The 19,351-nt window shown below is 41.0% G+C and overlaps 1 protein-coding gene across 1 annotated transcript in view; it reads right to left on the bottom strand.

Moving 5' to 3' along the window:
- Positions 1–7,313: 7,313 nt before the first annotated feature.
- psmd1 (proteasome 26S subunit, non-ATPase 1) overlaps positions 7,314–19,351 on the bottom strand; it is a 33,025-nt gene continuing 20,987 nt past the window's right edge. Inside the window, exons 18-25 of the mRNA XM_086161612.1 lie at positions 18,038–18,154; positions 16,958–17,060; positions 14,418–14,587; positions 12,856–12,948; positions 12,423–12,509; positions 11,262–11,429; positions 8,872–9,024; positions 7,314–7,520 (exon numbers count right to left, since the gene is read on the bottom strand). Of these exons, the coding sequence (XP_086017738.1) occupies positions 8,878–9,024; positions 11,262–11,429; positions 12,423–12,509; positions 12,856–12,948; positions 14,418–14,587; positions 16,958–17,060; positions 18,038–18,154 (885 nt within the window). The 3' untranslated portion in view covers positions 7,314–7,520; positions 8,872–8,877. The remainder of the gene's footprint in view (positions 7,521–8,871; positions 9,025–11,261; positions 11,430–12,422; positions 12,510–12,855; positions 12,949–14,417; positions 14,588–16,957; positions 17,061–18,037; positions 18,155–19,351) is intronic.

Here is a 19,351-nt window from a genome sequence, read left to right as displayed (position 1 = left end):
GAACGGGCACATTGTTCGGAGCAGCACCGGCGTCGTCTTTCGTATCCTCCTCCTCCTTCTTTGCGCAAGGTGCAAAAATGCATCCTGCAACAAGTAATTGTTTACTTTCTTCCTGCAATCCTCCACCCCCCTTCCTGAGCGGAGGAGGTTCAGCCCTCCCAGCAGGTCGGCCCAGGTGGGCGAGGAGGTGAAAACAGATCTGGTGTCCGGGTGCTCCGGGTGGAAACCCTTGCAGCGCCAGGCCATCGTCTCCGGGATAAAACTCCATTCCATGGCAACTGCTGCTTAAAAGTGATGTGTTTTCTTCATAAACCCATCTTCAGAACCTCCAAAGACAAGAATAACAGATTTCCGCTTTTCAACTGAGTCGGGCTGTTTGCGAAAAAAAACAATAAGAAAGTGAATGAAGTATGAGATATTATTAAAAGGAACTATTTCTGCAAAATGAGTCCCGATCATCAGTTCATGAAGGCAGAAAGCGGCAGGGAAACAGAAAATATATTTCAAATAAACACATAAATAATAAAATCATAATAATTTATACATCATTTATATATAATTTTATATATAATTTAATTTATATATTTATAATCAAACAAATCATAATAATACATCTACATATATGCAGTCATTTTGTGTGTGTGCGTTCAGATCGAGCAAATAACATTAAATATCAAGGGAATTTTTCATGAGGCTGAAAACATTGCTATTAAAATGTATATATGTTCATGAACTGAAATTTGACATTTTTTATTTAAATGTTGTCTTGTTGAGCGATTCTAAGTTGATTTCTCGACATTGTTATAAATTCATCCTCATTCGGTTCATCTTTAGACTCCGGTGACGTCGTTTCCTTACATACTATTTAAAAGTGCTTTAGATGCTGGAAAACAAAAGCGTGTGGATTAAATCTGATGATTATTACATGTTTATACAAGCCGCTCCTGCTTCCTCAACCAGGACCGTAATCTTTTCACTGTCAAAGACTGAATGAAATTTACGAGCCGCGAACCGCCGAGGCCAAAAACCACAACATCCTGAGTTTGTTCGGGCCGACAGCAGATCCCCGGCGCGCAGACCTTCATCACGGACCGCTGATACATCACTCGCCGCGCCTTCGGTCCGGCCAAACCTGTCCGGATGGCGTCCGAACCTGCCGACCCGGACGGGCAGCTCCGCGGCGGGCCCTCCTTTGCAGCTTCGACCGCTCCGTCCTTCCATCGACGGCGTCGCCGTTGCTAAATCGGCAGACGGCGATGACTTTCCCGTCTCCTCTTCATCTACATCCCCCCTTTTTTTTTTTTTTGATACCGGGTTTGTCAGTTTACTGACAGATGCCGGCGGCCGCCCAGCTTACCGCTCCTCTCGCTCTGCCCAGGTTTTTCCTCGTATGTATTCCTCGTATGCTCTTTCTCATCTGCCAAATCTGGAGTCCTGACCTTTCACACTTTCATAGAAAAAAAAAAGCCCTTGACATTAAAAAAAGGCAGAGAAGCTGATTTTTAAATTCTTCGTAGATGGAAGTTGGCCCGTTCTGGAACTTCAACCGATGCGGTTTGTTCAGGCGGTCGGTCAGGAAAAACATCCACTAACTCCCCTCCTCCATTCCGGATTAGTCTCTACAATTCAGGTGATACGTCAATCGCGATCAATCGGTCGATCGCAAAGGTAGTGTGGGTCGATCGCATGGTATTAAAACCTGGACGTCAGTCTATCGGTCTGTCCAACCTCACCTTTTCTGACATTGCGCACATTACAAGCTAGCGAGTTAGCCTCCAATTTATGTCTCCTAAACTTATGGGTTATAAAAAAAGTGTGGGGGAGCTGGACAAAGTAAAAAGACTAAAACGTATCACTTCCATACGGGACGGGAGGTGGACTTTTTTTTTTTTACTATGTCATTTTCAAAGTGCGTTTGCCTCATCTGCTAATCTGCCGCTGTTAAACCAAAAAAGGGAAATGAGGAGCGGCATTTTAAGACCGTTCATAAAAACTACAGCACCGACTTCCCTCCGAAAAGCGAGCCGAGAAGGAGAAAGGTGAAGGAACTAAAATCCCAGCGGTCATTTTTCTCACAGCAAACTTTAACTGTGCTGCTGATTCCATTCAAGCCATCAGAATAAGGTATTTACCAAAAAAAGTACTCTGTTGTAGTGTGCCATAAGGGTTCATGCAGTTATGCAAGATCCACAAACATTTATTGTGTTACATATACTCAGTATATATACAAATAAATATATATTCAGCATTTTTAGTGGAGGTAGATCATTTTCACATGGTTATTTGAAAAGTAGCTCACAAGGCGAAAAAGTTTGGGCATCTCTGCCCCCAGGAATTAGCTTTTAGCATAGCTTCTGTGGATGTAGAGTCTGTATCCACAGAAGCTAAGCTAAAAGCTAATTCCTTAGCTCGTCAGATTTCAGTGCTTCTCTTGGCGCTTATGTTTTACAGCGATCTGAGATTGTTGTTGATGTGAAACCAGGCCGTTCGCCATCTTCATGGCTTCCTGGCAGCCGCGTCCAGATGTAGCGCGTAGCCAGAGAGACGTTTGGTGGCGAATCTTCACACACCTTCAACCTTCATCTGAACTTAAAACTCTTCTGGTTTCGTGAAGGTTGCTTTAAAAGCCGACCGTCTATGAACGCAAGAAATAATCCGAGAGAGCTAGCCTTTTTCATTTTAGCCGTCAACATCCTGGAACCGTGGCTGCAGAAGGGGGGGGGCGACATCTTCCGGGAAGAAAATGCATCATCTTTTGGGGGCCCTGATGTCAGTAGATCAACCAAAAACCGTCGGCATAAATATTCCAAATCCGCGGGGGGTAAAACGTGCGGAGCTTTTGAACGCTCGAAAAAATATTTTTCGCATCTTTGCAGAAAGTCAAACGATTCAAGACGGACGTTTCACATCTGAAAGCGATGAAAACCTTTGATCCTTTCAACTGATCAATATCACATGCTAGAGGAAGAAGCCTAACACATGTATGAGTGTGTTAGACTATGTATGTGTGTGTGTGTGTGTTTGAAGACATGGTTACAGACAGAAGCAGACTTTCCACATCTTCACACGCATCTAAAATCCACCGGGACATACGGGAACTGAAGGCAGAAGCCCTTTTTCCTTGGAAAAAAAGCAGCTGGAAATAGTGGCGCTAACAGAGGTGGAGGAATGCCGGTGTTGAATGAGCTTCTTATCTTGTCTGGACCAAAAGATGCCATTTCAATCGTCACTATAAAAGGTGTGAGAATTATTTTGAGGTCATGTTTGGCAAATATCTGTCTATGAGTATTTGCATCATTTATTTTCAAGCAACCGTGGGAAGTTGTAATTCAAAATCGTCTCGTGAGCCCAGAGGTTGGACCTGGAGATTTGGTTCCTCTGTGTGTGTGTGTGTGTGTGTATGTGTGTGTCTGTAAGGCAAGACTGATAAAAGAATTCAAGTTCCCCCCCCCTAGGGAATCCCATTTCTGGGAATGTGGAGGGAGGAGACGATCAAACGTCTGGCCAAAAATGTACATCTGATGGGAGTGGACGTCTTTGCAAATCATCTCTTGACACCCACTGACTTCATGGTGGAGACATTTTTTCCACTATGACTTTGAGACGGGTGGCATTCCGGTGTATTCCGTGCAGGAAACAACCGCCGTCGTTATCATAACCGGAAAAAAACCTCCACCGACCTGGATCGTCGAATCTCATCCTCCGACCTTGGACATTTCAGATTCAAATTTACGCTCTGAAGGGTCCGAGTCTGTGGAGTCGAATGAGACGAGCGAGTTGATGAGCAACAAACAAACAAACAAACACGAGTTAAACGTTGGTTTCAGATGTGGAGAGTGATGAAGATGTTTTCCCTTTTTCATCCGTGTTGCCGGTAATCAGCCTGATTTGTGCCTCACAAAGCATCTGATGGCGTTTTAATTCAGGGATGCGGCACGTTGGTTGAAATACGGCGAATGCTACATGCAAACGAACAGAAGCTTTGATTAACTATTGAACTTTTTTTTTTTATAGTGTTTGTGTTGGAATGCCAGAGAGAAGATGTAGAGTCGTGTTAAGGGGCTGCAAAATTAAATCCATCAACAAGATAGAGGGGGAGGCGTTACCACGCGTGTGACAGAGGAGTTTGCGGTAGAGGTGGGAGTGCATCAGGGATCAGCCGAAAAAATAACTTCATTTAAATAATGACAAGGGAAAAGAAATATGACAAAACGGCAGGATCAGTAAAATCATTACCTAGAAGTAACACTAAGTCCAATTTTTTCCTTTGTTTTAGTGTAAAGGAAGTAAACAGGTAAATTATAAAAATCTTTATACGTAATGAGCTGTTCCTCTAACAAATGCATGACGAATTAATATTAAAAATGAATATTAAAAAATAACTAATGAAATTACACCCTAAACATATTGTTGAGTTAAAAGAGAAATTCTGTCACTGTGGGAAAATTTGCCACGAGAATTTATTAGAAATCATAAGAGGAGGTATAATGTTTACGTGGCTAATGGTGGCTATTCTGGTTATTAAATCAATCTTTTTAATTTCACCATTTTTTTTTTTTTTTGCTATAGTTTTTGTGATTTTTATAGAAATAAGAAAAGAAAAGATCATTCTAACAATGCCACTAGACGTTTTTCATCAAAAAAAAAATGATTTTGTTTTTCAAATTTGGAGCAAAAAATGCATTGCAAAGTTACTTTTTCATTTTTTCCTTGCTCATTTTTTTCTTTTTTTTTAAACCCACTGTATAAAACCCCCAGATGCACGTGAGAAAAAAACGCACGGGCCGCACCAACACAAAGATTTGATTTCAGGCAGGAGGCCATAAAATATTGTTCCGAGGGCCGCGGGTCTGAGACCCCTGGGATACAGTAATTAGACATTATCATGCGGGATAAAGATAATTCATCCGTTGTGCTGGATGTGTTCTGTTTGACACGTGACTTACGGTCAGCGGTCCAGGGCTGACGGAGAGTGCGGAGAAGGGGTGAAGAAAAAACATTTTAAGCCGGTTGGAGCAGGTGGAGAAAAGTGTCGGGGGGAATCTGTGAGAAAAGAGTATCGGCCACATAAGAAAAGGGAACACAGGATAGTGGTGACACCGACAATGATGTGTGGTTAAAAGACAGAAGCTTTGAGGAAAAGACCTGAAGCAGAAAAGAAGATGTTGATGTACCCTTGGAGAGTGAGGAGGATGGACGGCTCAGGAATGAGGCACAAGCTCAGTTAGATGTTCTGCAGATCAGATGGTTTGGAAATACACCAAGGAGGGAGAGTCAAGGTCTGGGTAGAAGGATGTTGAGGTGGGAAGTGCCGGGCAGGAGGCCTAGAAGAAGACCAGAGAGATTTATTGATGGAGTGAAAGAGGACATAAAGTTAGTTGTTGAGAGACTAGTATTCAGAGGAGGGGTTGGTTGGAGGAAGCTGGTTTGCTGTGGCGACCCCACAGTCGAGAGGAGAAAGATCCACCGGGACGGATCAGGATGAACCCGCAGAACCAATATCGAAACTCCCGCTCGGCTACGGTATTGTTGACGTCTGGTGAGAACTTTTTTTTTTTTTTCTAAACCTAGTAAGACAATTGTACTTTCCAAAAGTACTCACTTTGATGTGGTTTTTGAAAAGGAAAATCAATCTAGAAAACTGTTTCAGAAATCAATCCATCCATCTTCCGCCGGTTATCCGAAGTCGGGTCGTCGGGGCAGCAGGTGGAGCAGAGAAGCCCGGACGTTCCTCACCCCAGCCACATGGTCCAGCTCTTCTGGAGGGACCCCAAGGTGTTCCCGGGCCGGCCTGTCCAGTCTTTCCAGTGCGTCCTGGGTTTTCCCTGGTCTGCGACTTCACTCTGACCCCCTCGACTAATCCTCGACAGTCCGACTACCCTGCGGAGAAAACTCATTTCGGCCACTTGTATTGTTCTTTCGGTCACGACGTAGGAATGTAGTCCGACCAGTAAATTGACAGCTTTACCTTCTGGCTCAGCTACACCGCGACAGACCAGTACAGAGTCCGCATCCCTGCAGACGCTGCACCGAACCGCCCGTCAATCTCCTGCTCCATCCTTCCCTCTCTGGTGAACAAGACCCAGGGATACTTGAACTCCTCCACTTGGAGCAGGACCTCTTTCCTGACCCAGAGTGGGCACTCCAACGCCTGTTTCCACTTGAGCACCATGGTCTCTGCGATTAACTCCGGTGAGACCTGGAGATCACGGACCGGTGAAGCCGACAGCACAGCATCATCTGCAAATAGCAAGAGACTCGATCCTGCGGCCACCGAACCGGATCGCCTCGACACCCTGGAGATTCTGTCCGTAAAAGTTATGAACAGAATTGGTGACAAAGCCCTGGCGGAAATGAATCTGACTTACAACCGGACCAAGCTCCGACACCGGCCATACAGGGACCGAACAGCCTGAATAACGGGGTTCGGTACCACATATTCCCGGAGCGCCCCCAGCAGGATTGCCCGTGCGACACTGTCAAATGCCTTTTCCAGATCCACAAAACACATGTAGACTGGTTGGGCAAACTCCCGTGCCACCTCAAGGACCCTGCTGAGGGTATGGAGCCGGTCCACTGTTCCATGATCACGACAAAAACCACTCTTGGATCTGAGGTTCAACGGCCCGGAGGACCTTCTTCTCCAGCACGGCTAAATAGACCTTACCAGGGAAACTGAGGAGTTTCAGAAATCGTGTCAATAAAAACATCAGCGGGCTGAATAATGACCTGCTCTGTCAGCTCTGCCGAAACCTGAAACCCACTGCTTTGAAATGACCGAAACCTTTTTGGTGACATCCCAAACTCTACCGGGAGGCTGGTGAGGAGACTTCTGGGTAATCCTAAAATAAAAACTCAAAACGGCGACGCTCGAACTGCCTCGGAACGTGGAAAAAAAACTACCGGCAGAGTTTAGACTGGAAACAATGCGAGCCACATTCAAAACTGAGTCAACATTCCACATATTTAACATTGTGCTAATTTTCTTTGCCTGATTTATTGTTCTCACACTGGGCGCTCCTGCTTGCTTGTTTTGTTATTTTATTCTGTGTGGTTTTGATAGAAATGTGCTATATAAATAAATTTGCCCCATCTTAAGTTTTCTTGAATCCCAGACGCTCATTTGCCAACATTTGGCTGAAAGGAGACACCCTCGCCACGCCACACGGAGGTTGTACTATTTACACAGCAGCCTGGGCTCAGCGCGCACAGACCAGACTGCTGGCTGCTTCCAAAATGTAAACCAGTCAAAATGTATGGGATTAGAGATTGTTCAACGTACGTCCGGTGAGTTACCGCTCAAATAAACACACAATCAACCGTCTCCAGTACATAGATTTTTTTTATTGTATGGACAGAAAATTATACAAATTGAGAATGTAAAACACCCCCCCCGCATGTCTGGTGGAGGAGGAGCCAGGGCAGGAAAAAGAAACACGTAAAAGTGGAAGCAGAGCCGGGAGGTGGGTGATAGATGGGTGTACGGGGGGCACGGGACCAATACGCTGCCTGGTTGGTGCCTGTGGGGGAGAAAACACTCATCAGATGGGATGTGAATCATCAAGACCAGTGAAAAACCGCATGAGCGCGTTTCATAGATGGAAAACACTAATCTGTGTGTGACATGAACGATTTCACGTCCATGGATAACAAAGGAGCGAGAGCTCTTGCGGTTAGGAAAGACCACGGCTCCTTGTTTCAATTAAACTTATCTTTATCAAACGGTCAAAAGCCTCTCGGATTCGTCACACTTCCTGTCGCTAGTGCGCGATTGAGCACCGAGTCTTTTCCTTCGACAAACCGTGATCATGTATAGCGGTAACGTGTCGTTAATTCCAGTCAACTTCACAAAACTGTTCAAAAACACAGCCTGGATCGCTCCCCTAACAACCTCGGACAAATGTGGGACATCAGACGAAAACCTCCTGAAAATCCCAAACAAACATGGCAGCTTAATGCTGGACGTGGTTTGTGAAAAGTTTGAATTTCTGGTTGGATGCGTTTCAAGAAAATGCAATGCGGGTTAATTGAAAAAAAGTTCAAACTTGTTTACTGTTGCCTCTTCTGATGGAAAAAGCCTGAAGGTTTCCATTTTGTCAGAAGGTTTCGCTCGGAAGAAGACAGAGAGTGTTTTTAAAGGGCCCGGCTCCAAGTTCTACTGTTGTTTGGGCATCAAACCTGTGACCGGGCATTAACCGGAGGGTCGCTCTGACCTCCTGGCTGCTTGTTTCGCCCAGCCCATGATGTCAGCCTGACAATGAGCTTTATTTAATCTGCCACACAACATTTAAAGAGATGACGAGCCAACGGCCAAATTTGGTCATTGACACATCATCCATCTGGTCACGCGCTGCAGCGAGCTCCTGCATGGGAGGTGGGCTGCAGCCACTCCAACACAAACACAACAAGCGGCCAGAAGTCATGAAGCGTCCCGCTTCACTGCCGAGCTCGGAGAGGAGGTTTTCTCTGAGATGGCCGAGGTGTTTACATTCTTCAGTCAGTGGTGGATGAAACTTGGTTAGGGCTGGAAACAGCGGCACTGTCTGCATTTCGTGTTATCGCATAACTCTGCTTCCCGTGAACACGGACCACAGACATTACAGTGTGAAACCTGGTCTGAGTCAACAGTGCCGCCGTGGGAAGGACATCTAGAATGTTCTCAGCTCAATATTTGAGTTTGCCGGATTAAACCAGGATTTTATATAATTCATAATTACATATTTGATTGTACTGAAGTCTTAAAGTGATATATATTTTTTTTTTTTAAAGGCTGTTTTTCAGGACTTGAATGGGGAAAGCGGTGGGCTGTTTAAAGCTACCGAAGCCAAGAATGCAAAACAAAAGGATTGGCAGTGGTTAGTGTGAAAATACCTTTTCCTACTCGTCAATGTACTCAAAGGGCTCCGGGGGCTCTGGCTCCTGCTCTTCCTCCTCAATCTTGGGGCCGTGAGCAGAGACGGGCTCCACAAGCTCCTCCTCTTCCTCGCTGGTGTCTTTCATGATGATTATCCCACCGGTGTGCAGCTGGTGACACGGGAGAGATAAGCAACGCGAGGATGAGCCGACAGGCCGGGAAATCAACGATCCTGTAAAGGGAACCACTCTTGTCCGTGACCACCGGGAATTTGTTTACTGGTCCGGAGAACAAAAAGGAAAAACCCCAAAAACTGTGAGGTGCATTACTGTAAACGTGCACAAAGACCTTCATCCATTATCACCATAGGATGTCTTCCTACGGTGATAAGGGACGATTTGTAAACACAAAGCTACGCTTTTCTCAGGTTTGAGACAAGCATTGTTTACATTCGCCTGTTCAGATTTGGGCCCATTAAAGCGCCTAACAATCTAGTTGAACTCCGTTTCAAGCACATAAAACATTTAAGCGATTGTCAGAGAATATTTTCAATAAAAATGAGAGCCATTTTGGGTGACGATTTATCGAAAAGTGAGGAGGGCAGACAAAAGTCTGAGGTTTATTTAAAAATAATTTTTTAGACTTTGAGCAGAAGTGAAGTCACATCCTTGGTGTTTTCTCTCAACATTAACCAGGATAAAAGCTTCGTCAGTAAAACATCTTCGCTTCCTAAACGTGCTTCTGAGCGGAAAAAACAAAGCCTTAAAAAAGAGAGGGCAATAAAAAAAAAAGGACAAACAATAAGACAAGCGGAGACAAATTATGACATTAGAAAAAAGAAGAGTTAAACGGCACAGTGCCACCAGCGGAGGTTGCTTGGCAGAAAATCAAACATCACTTCCTCTTTACGGGACAGAGGTTAGTGCTGATTGGGCGACTGTCCACTACCCTGCCATTTACTGGAGAGGAAAAAAAAAAACAACAAAAGAAAAATCGGTCAGGCGTTTACAGCAGGAACATGGAGGCCCTGCTTTATAGACCTGAACTGTGCAATTTTTCTGGACTGGAGGATGCTCAACAGATGCTGAAAGGAAATTTACCAAGGCACTGGACCCTGAGCCTCCAGAGATTTTATTACAGTTGAAATTTATTCATGGAAAATTAACTTGCCCTGGTGTTATTATTCAATATCAAAGCAGTCCCACAGTTATGGGATACTTTAATGACTAATTACGGGACGTGTCAAGAGGAAACGCCATCTGTCGTGTGAGATGTTTCCACTTTTGAGTCTGTGTGTTTGTGTGTATCCAGACAGAAATCTGTGGTGCTGGAAACAACTGCAAAGGAACTAAGTTTTGAGTATTTTGCAATGACTATCTGTAGACATGGTGGTCTAACAATTGCAAAAGAAGACATCTCAAGAAGAAGTCTCAAGGTGTGTACGAAAATTATACTGGGTTTAACGGCTGTGTTCAAAAAATGTCCAGGAATAACTGAAGTGATAATATTAAGTACTTTATGAGTATTTCCAACTTTTTTTTTCCCAACTTGGCAGTTTGTGTTAAATATATCACAATATGTTTTATTGGACTTTGAACTTCACCACGTTTGCCTTTATGCCAAACAGTACAGGAATGAATGTTTGTGTGTTGCGTGTTTTGAGAGAAATACCTGTTTAAAGTGTACTTTGAATTGCCTATTTAGACATGTAAAATGTCATTTTAATTAGTAAATTGTCACTTAAGTTGGACAAACAAGAAAAGAAAAGAAAAGAAAAGAAAAGAAAAGAAAAGAAAAGAAAAGAAAAGAAAAGAAAAGGCCTCTTGTTGGTCCGGCTTGTTATTAAGAAAGAGAAAGTGAAAATTCATTTTCTCCATGAAAACACAAAATGGGACTGACAACAATAAAGAGCAAGCTTATCTTCCAGGGAAAAGTAAAATCATCAACTAGGTTCCTGCAGACTCTGAAGTATGGTGCATTCTTAGCTTGTATTATTTAAAAATAAAAAAAAAAACAACCAAGCACAAAACAACCATGATACTACAAAATTTGGTATTTGCTTTTTCCAGTCAATTCTTCCTTTGTAGCCAAAACTTTTGCACAACTTCTCAGTGTGATGGTCTGATATTTGCCTAAATGTGATCCATGCATCAATTATATGACATAATAATATTATATATAATATATATAATATAATATATATAATATAATATATTATATTCCTACCAATTTCAAGAAACTGTCTGAGGGTAAGAGAAGAAAATTTGCATTTATAAGTATTAAGATTTGAAAGATAATCTCTCAATCAAAATAGTGGTTTTGGTGCAGGGCATATTTTTGCATTGTTTAAAATGTACTGTGAAAACTATTGCAGTGGTTTGTGATGGATATGAATCGGTTTAGTTACCGGTTTGAAGGGCTGGTAGCGGCAGGTTTCAGGCATGTTGAGGACCTTGAGCTGGGCGGGCATCACTCTTGCCGGATTCTCCAGGAGTTGGAAGTTTGGCTCTGACTCCTTCTTCTTCTCCTTCTCCTTCTCCTCATCTTTCTTCTCCTTTTCCCCCTCCTGAACCTCCTGTCAGAGCAGATCAACATTTTTTTTTCCACTTCTATGTTTCCCTTTTTGCATTTATCATTAAATACAACCCCCATTTTGTTAAAGCCTAATCTTTTTTCTGGACTGATGACAAAACAACAACAACAAAGATTTCACTGTCAGAAGCCAAATAGATGATTTAACTGTAAAGTAAGATATCACACCCCTTTAAAATATCCAGAGAGCGACAGCAACCGAAATCTGAACAACAGAAACCACCAACCACAAAAATTAGGAGATCTGAGATGCGAGAGGTGTCAGCAGCAGAGATGACGCGTAACATCACAGAGGGCGTGACACTCAGAGCAAGTAACTAAAACTCACACTATTTCTGCCAGTGATTAAATATAATCTGTATGGGTTAGACGTCTACAGGTCAATGCTGTTTTCACTTAAAGCGCAACTAAGAAAATATAAATAGGTGAATTAATCTAATATTCCAAGACCTGACCATCAGTTATCTGTGAATTCATGCTTTAAATTCCCATCCAAACAAAGAGCAGGAGCTTTTTGTGTATGTATCAGATTAAACTCCAGACTGATTTTAATGATCCCATCTTACCTTACTTTAAATTATTAGAACAATAAACAGAATTAAATCTGTTTTTTCTTTAAAAAAAAAAAATCAATTTTAATGTTCTTAAGAAAAACCAAAACAACTCTTCTTATTTCACTGACCAGTTCTATTGTCTATACTTTCGCATTCACAATTTGGGGGAAAAAGGACAACAGGGAACTAACAGAACAGAAAACCACAGATGGATTTTGGAAATTTACAATGAATTTACAATTAACAACTTTTCTTTGCCTAGCTACAGTGTTTGGCACTGAAAAAGCGAATCACAAAATTAAGTCTATTCTTTTTCAGTGTAAGCCAGATCACGTTTTAGCTACCAAATTATTTTAAAATGAAAAAATAAATTGCATCAATCATTTGTAGAGGGGACGGGGGGTTTGGGTGGTGCTACGCACCACTTCCATCTTCTCCTCCTCCTTTTCCTTCTTTTCCTTCTCCTTCTTCTTGGCCTTGGCTGTGATGGACAGAACAGCAGTAGATACCTGCCCCAAAAAAACATTAACAGTTTTTTTTTTAATCCACAGCAGAGCAGAAACATCAGAGACATTTAAAAAATGTCTTAAAAAGAAATAAAAAATAAGTAACCACAAAAAATGCTGCTTCTTCTTCAAGTACAAATGCATTAAGGATTGTTTAAAAAAAAAAAACAAAAAAAAACAAGGGTAGGATATGACAAAACAATAAACTTGACTGAAAAGAAAAATTTCTGATGATTTGGGCTTGAAATTAAATACATATCAATGATGCAAGGTCAGCTTCCCTCAAATGACAATTTGAAAGAAGGAAAACAAGATCGTCTGATCTCTTATGTAATGCTTGAACTCTCACCTTCTCCTTCTCTTTCTCTTTAGGAACCTCTAGAGCCGGTGGGTAGGCAAAGGTAGATGGTTTGCAGTTGGAGCGGTACTGCACTTTGGGCATCTAAGGGTGAAAAAAAAAAGATCCAATATATAATCCATGAATGCTACAGTTTGAGATCTCGGTGTCATAGTCACACGTTATAGCCATTTGTTAAGGCTTCACAAGCAATGGTGATTATTGGAGAGCCTCACAAAACTCGTAGTTGGTAATTACAAATTATCTGACTTATTTGCAAGGGAATCAGGAAAATTCCCCTAGGGAATCAGAGTTGATCAATTGGACATCAGTTTAGACTAACAAATCACTATAATGTTTTTCCACAACTACACATGATACTCTAAATGGTTAATTTTAAATGCATTGACAAAACAGCTGACCTACAGCAGTGACTTTGGTTGCTGGATACTTTTATATCATCTCATTATGCATTTGTTTCACTGCCATATTACAGCACAATTAACAAGGAGGGGGTTCAGTGGCTTAACGCTTGTCTAAGAAGCAAAATATGGTTAATGTGAGAGAAAAAGATAGTATTTCGGTCAAAAAGCGTGAGTAAGTGACAAAACATTACTCTCCTGGAGGCAAAAAACCTAAATGCGTAAACCCTTGAGTTGTGACGTTGAACGGTATCTGAAAACCCTCAGCATGACTCAGCAAAATTCCCATCAGACTCCACCTGCCATCTTTGCTAAATCCCCGGCATTTTAATTTCAGGCTTTCAGTGCATCGACCAGTCTTTTGAGACTCGCAATGCAGTTCAATCAGTATGTATGTCCTAAGAGACAGGTGCTGGTGAATCAAGTAGCAAAGATGGGATAATGTTCATCTAATGTTTCTTTAATACCTGAATACTTCACTGTGATCCCTTTGCATTAGTTGACAGGTGGCTGAAGTCAATAACAGTCCCAAAAGGACCAAGACTTCATTATGGACAGAAAGCTTGACATAGCTGTTAGATTAATAAAGAGATAAACTACAGTCTCATATTCTGGTCATGCGGAGCTGTGACTGGCGAGTCTGATTTCTTTTAAGAGAAATGAGACAATGTTTTACAATTCTTTGAGAAAATATTCTCAACTAATTACATGCAGTAAACCCAGCTGAGATCGAAACAAAAAAAAAATCACCTTTTTTTGATAAAGGGAAACAAAAAGGTTTCAAAGAGCAGGCCCAAGGCTATTGAAATACAATTATTTTGAAATCTAAATTGTTGTTGAATTGAAAGAAAAAACAATAAAAATGATGTACCAAAAAAAGGAAGCTCAATGTTCTTTGTATTTGGTTATTTTTTGATGTTTAACATAAACACTTAACATTTTAGAATCACAAGCATAATAAAAAAGGATTATGCATGTGTGAATGTTGCATGCACAGATACAGCCAGCTTCCCCAAATGACAAACTTTTAATGTTTTTCATAAAATGTTTTTTGAAAATGAACTAGCATACAAACACAAAAAAAAACCCAAACCTTATATTTTGTCAAAGTACACAAACATTATTTGTCAAATTGCAGAAACACTCCAATACCTTAAGGTCTTTGTTGAGGCCAATTATAGCTGTGGGAGTGAAGGCCAGTGATAAGAAGTGTGAGAGGGGGAACCAGAACCAGAACTGGGTGAAAACAAGCAGGCCCACAACGGAGGGCATGTGGGTGTGACCAGTCCTGGACTGCAGAGAGATGGTCACATTACGTCCACCTGGACAAGACAAGACAGCAGTGTTAGAGGGGTGAAGAATTACTCAATATCTAACAGTTTTGTACACAAGGTCATCATCTATTTTATAGACTAAGACCATAAACAATACCAACAACAAACATCTCACTTTTTCCGAAATAGTTCTGCTCTGAGTGACATGGATTATAGAGACTGGCATAGTATTTGTGTTTAACATGTGTGAACATATACCTTAGGGAAAATTTTAAGGGTTGAACTTTGATTAAACTCAAAACTGGTAAAGCAATTTGGAAAGTGTAACTAACCACCTTGCCTAAGAGATATACAGAATGCTGGACTGAAAGTTTGCGCTCTTTCAGATACCATCTTGGGTAATTTCATGTGACTGGAGCAAAACAAAGTGCACCTTAAAGCAGAATATACACTCACATTGGGTAAGAACTGAAAAAATGAAGACAAAGAGAGGAAGGACATAGGAGGTCACCATGATGACTCTGTCATTTTATAGGAATGATTAATCTTAAAAATCTTTAAAAAGAGCCAGTGATTAGGGAGTAGTCGTAACAATTCATAATGAAATCAATCTAGACAATACAGGATAACATCAACTATTGTCTAGTTCTGAACCCGATTTTTTAGAGGTCACTAAAGTGATTTATTCAGAGGACAATAGCCTGACATCTGAACCAGTTTTGAAACCATTCCAGTCCCACTGAAGGCTAGCCAGAATACAAAAAGCAGGCCGCTTGCTGCACCATAAATGGGTCCTTAAGAGTCTCTTAAAAACTGGGGAAGAGGTTAAGAGTGCTTGATGAGTAAGTTCCCCAACCACTGTTCTTGCTGTTCTCAAGTCTGTTGAGTCAATTTTCATTGGAGGATTAAGAGAAGTGTCCTTAAGAATAGCACGGTTTGCTCAAAGGTGTGTGACTTGTGTCAACAATCAGCGTGCTGGTTGTGTCAGCTTTACAAGACACAAGACCAGAAACTGTGGAAGTGCTTGGTATGTTTCAAGAGACTGAAAAAGAAACCAATAATTAAGTGTAGTTAATGGATTCAATCAAATGGTGGGGGAAAGTCTGTAAACCAGCACTAAACATTAAGGTGAGATAGAGGGAAAGAGGGAAACAGATACTGACATTTCCCTGGTAATGAGCACCAGTGATCATGAAACTGAGCACTAATCACCCCCGCCTGTCAAATTAAATACAATTACCCCTGCACCTCAAAAATGTCCTATTCCTTGAGAAGAAACAGAATACTGAAACATTTCCACTGTACAAACTTAAGCATGTCTGACATTTTAAGAGGAGTGGTGCGTTTCCTGCCTGGACGTGTTTAAACAGTAAGCCCCCCAGACGAAACTGTCCTCGAAAAAAGAGCAAGCTACGAAAGGAAAAAAAAATAAAACCAGTGTGCTGGGATTTTCTTGAGTGTTGTGAACTTCATTAAAGTTCACAAACCTGTTCGCATTAAAAAAATGTTATATTTTCAAGACAAAATGAGGGATTCCGTTTTTGAAGGGCTAAAAAGGGCACGACAGTGAAATTCCTGAATTGTCTCTTCAAATTTTTTTTTCTTCTTTCATCAAAAACATTTATTGATCTGGATAATTAGATAATAAAGGCCTGTCCTGAAACTTTAATGTTTTCTTGTTTAAACACTGAGACTCTTTACGTCTTTTTTATTAGATCACTCTGAGAGTAGGCCACTGATGCAATCATATTGATGTGGAAATAGGGTAACGTAAAATAATTTGAAAAATGTTGCAAATACTTGACGCTGACTTCACATTAAGCAAACTGCAACTCCTAATAGTGTACTTAAAGCAACAATGTGTAAAAAGCAGGCATGTTCATGGCAAAAAAAATTGTGTCTGGTCCAGCTTGCATTTACAGTTTTTGGTATACACATGCATATGGGCGTGCTCTCCATGTATTTGAGCATGTAGCTAGGAAAACAAACACACACACAGGCTGTGTACACAAACACTCTCACAGGAACACAAATAGCAATCACCCGAGGGACAGCAAAAGGCCATATGGCTGAGAGCAGAGCTGAGCTAGAACTGCCAGGCGCTAATGCACCTTAACGTGATCTGTTCCAGAGACACAGAGCCCGGGTGGTCAACCGTAGAGGGTTACTTTGTGTTTGCACGAGCATAAAGACATGCAAAAGCTAAAACAAACAAAGCCGGAATGTATTTTTCTTCATTTTAATAACTTGATGTCTTTTGAATTTGTTGAGAGGCTGAAATCAGGCACAAAGGTTAAAAAACTCCAGATCAATCATGTCTTCAGCAATATTTGGGAAGATTTGAATCGATCACATTGTTGTAATTCAAATGAAAAGGCCATTCTACAAGTAGGAATTGAAAAGGTAGTTTATACTGACCTGCATCCAGAATTCCCTGGGCCAAAATGGCGCCGAATTTGGCCATAACATCATCATGCTTGTCGTTGATCACTTTTGCATAAAGCTGTCTGAATTGGTTAACCTAGGGTTTCAAGAAGAGGGAATGTTTGTTGAATAAACCCATCAGTGTGGCTGGAGATTATTGTATAAATATTGTAAAGTAACAAAAACTTTAAAAATTAAGTGTGACTGCATTGCAGTCTGTTATTTCTGTCAAAAAGAAGAGAAAGCATAGGTTTTGAATTGAACGTAATACATTTTTCAAATAAGTCATCAAATACCCCCATTATTACAATACCACATTGCTAAAACCTGATTTTGTTGTGTAGTTAGTTGTAAAGGGCATTTCCTGAGGGTAGTTAGTTGGTGGCCAATTCAGCAATCACAAAATTAGAGGCCAAAGGCTGATATTTATGACTTTGAAGGAGAGCTGGTGGTTACAAAGACTGGAACTTTAAAATAAACAGTCATGGATGTAATACCTTCTAACATTCCACTGTTTAAAAAAAGCCCTTGTACACTTCTGCACACCAACTGAGGCCCAAAGTCTAGCACTGCACAGATGAGGAGTTTCTGAAAATGTGTCAGGGATTTATGAACAGTGACACAATATGATGTATTCCAAGATACTGAGATACTGCCTGTGTATGCTGGATTTGGACACGTCATATTCAAGTTTTCCATAACTCCCTCTGTGTTTAGAAATAAAAGGCTTTTGAAGTCACCCCATTCTTTGTCCTCATCTTAATTCACATAACATAATAGTCTGTACTGTTGGTGGTCAGGGTCATGTTCTTTAAGAAGTTTAAACGCAAAGCAGGATGCAAGCAAGATGATCTATCACTTGATGTCCACTGTATTTGTGGCGGTATCTATTTATTTGCTTGCCAGCGGGATATTATAATCAAATAGAGAATGTCAAGAATCCCAAAGATACGTTACATGTGAGTGAAAACCTTTATAGGTCATTAGGTTTACTAAGAATCTGAGCGAAACAAAACTTGGTCCATTTTTAAAAAACTTTTAATTTCCATCGAAAGTCAAATACTTTTAACATACCTTAGGGCAGGTCACTTCAGTTTGCTGGATCATGATGAGGGCAGATGCTATAAGTGCACCCTGTCTTACATAATTGACTGGGTCATTCGTCATTGGCTCCAGCAAATTGATGGCCTCCTAGAGGGAAACAGGCAATATTGATAACTCTGCAATATTTGAATTATGAGTACAAGCAATGATTAACTAGGTACAAAACGCTGGTCTTGACAATGCAAATTGCATTTACAACAGAGGCACATCCACAAATATTTGCAAAATCAGACTATTCAAAATGAAAAGTTCTCTTTTTCCCATTAAGAAAATCAGGAGCAACTGGAGGTTTCGTCACAATTGCAATAGTAGAAGATAACTACCAGAGCGAGTAGTCAGACCCTTACTTGTGATACAGTCTGCCAAGTTAAACAATAGGTCTAAAGATCATAGAATTGGTTGGTATAAATAACTATGTAACAAGTGTTGAGCTGTTGCACAGTTTTAAAAAAAACAGACAAAGTGATGGTTTATAACATTAAACATGTTTTATATTTGCCATTTTAAACTGGAATTTCTGCGACAAGAGGACGTTTGGGCTCAGGAAAGACAATTATTAACAAGGAAACCAGACCATACAAATGAAGTTAAAGCCATTCATACTCAGTTGTCCTGAGCAACCAGATAACAGTTGTGACACGGTCCACTTTCCTTATTATCTTCAATCATCACTGATTGAAGAGAGGAAGAGCCACCTCTCACCCCCGCTAGAATATCTGCCCTTTCTACTGTTCTTGCTGACCATCAGTGGCTGTAATGCACACTGAAAACCAGCAGGAAAGTGGCAGCGAAGAAGAAATGAACGGCTCAGGTAATATACACCATGTCTTGTCAGTGCCCTTTGGTATAGCTAGCCAAGACAACCATGTACTGTATAGATTCATCAACATGTAAAAATGCCCCCCACCACATCCTGTTTTGAAAACAGGGGTTAAATTGAGGGTATTACTGTAAGGCTCAATAAGCAGAGTAGATTGGCACATATTCTAATCGATGTTTAGAGCAGGACATGCAAAACTAGTCTCTTTTAATCTTTACAATAGTTCTGTTTTAGTATTCATGAAATAGAGAATGAAGTGAAACTTATGAAAACAAACTAGACTTCGTGAGAAAACTATGATCTCTCTTAAAAGTACTTGAAGAGTATTTGCAGATTTACAAATATCTTGTTTTTGCTTTTTTGTCACACATAAGATTGTTTTGGATCGAGCACATTTTCAATACCAGAGGGGTAGGGTAGTTTTAAAATGATAATTTCATTTATGGAGGGAAAAAAGTTCTCCA

Source organism: Fistularia commersonii, chromosome 16, assembly GCF_037954325.1.
Source record: "Fistularia commersonii isolate RoL2024-O1a breed Wild chromosome 16, RoL_Fcom_v1.0, whole genome shotgun sequence".
Classification (NCBI taxonomy): Eukaryota; Metazoa; Chordata; class Actinopteri; order Syngnathiformes; family Fistulariidae; genus Fistularia; species Fistularia commersonii.
The sequence above is the reverse complement of the archived record's forward strand: the minus strand, read 5'-3'. Positions and strand labels throughout refer to the sequence as shown.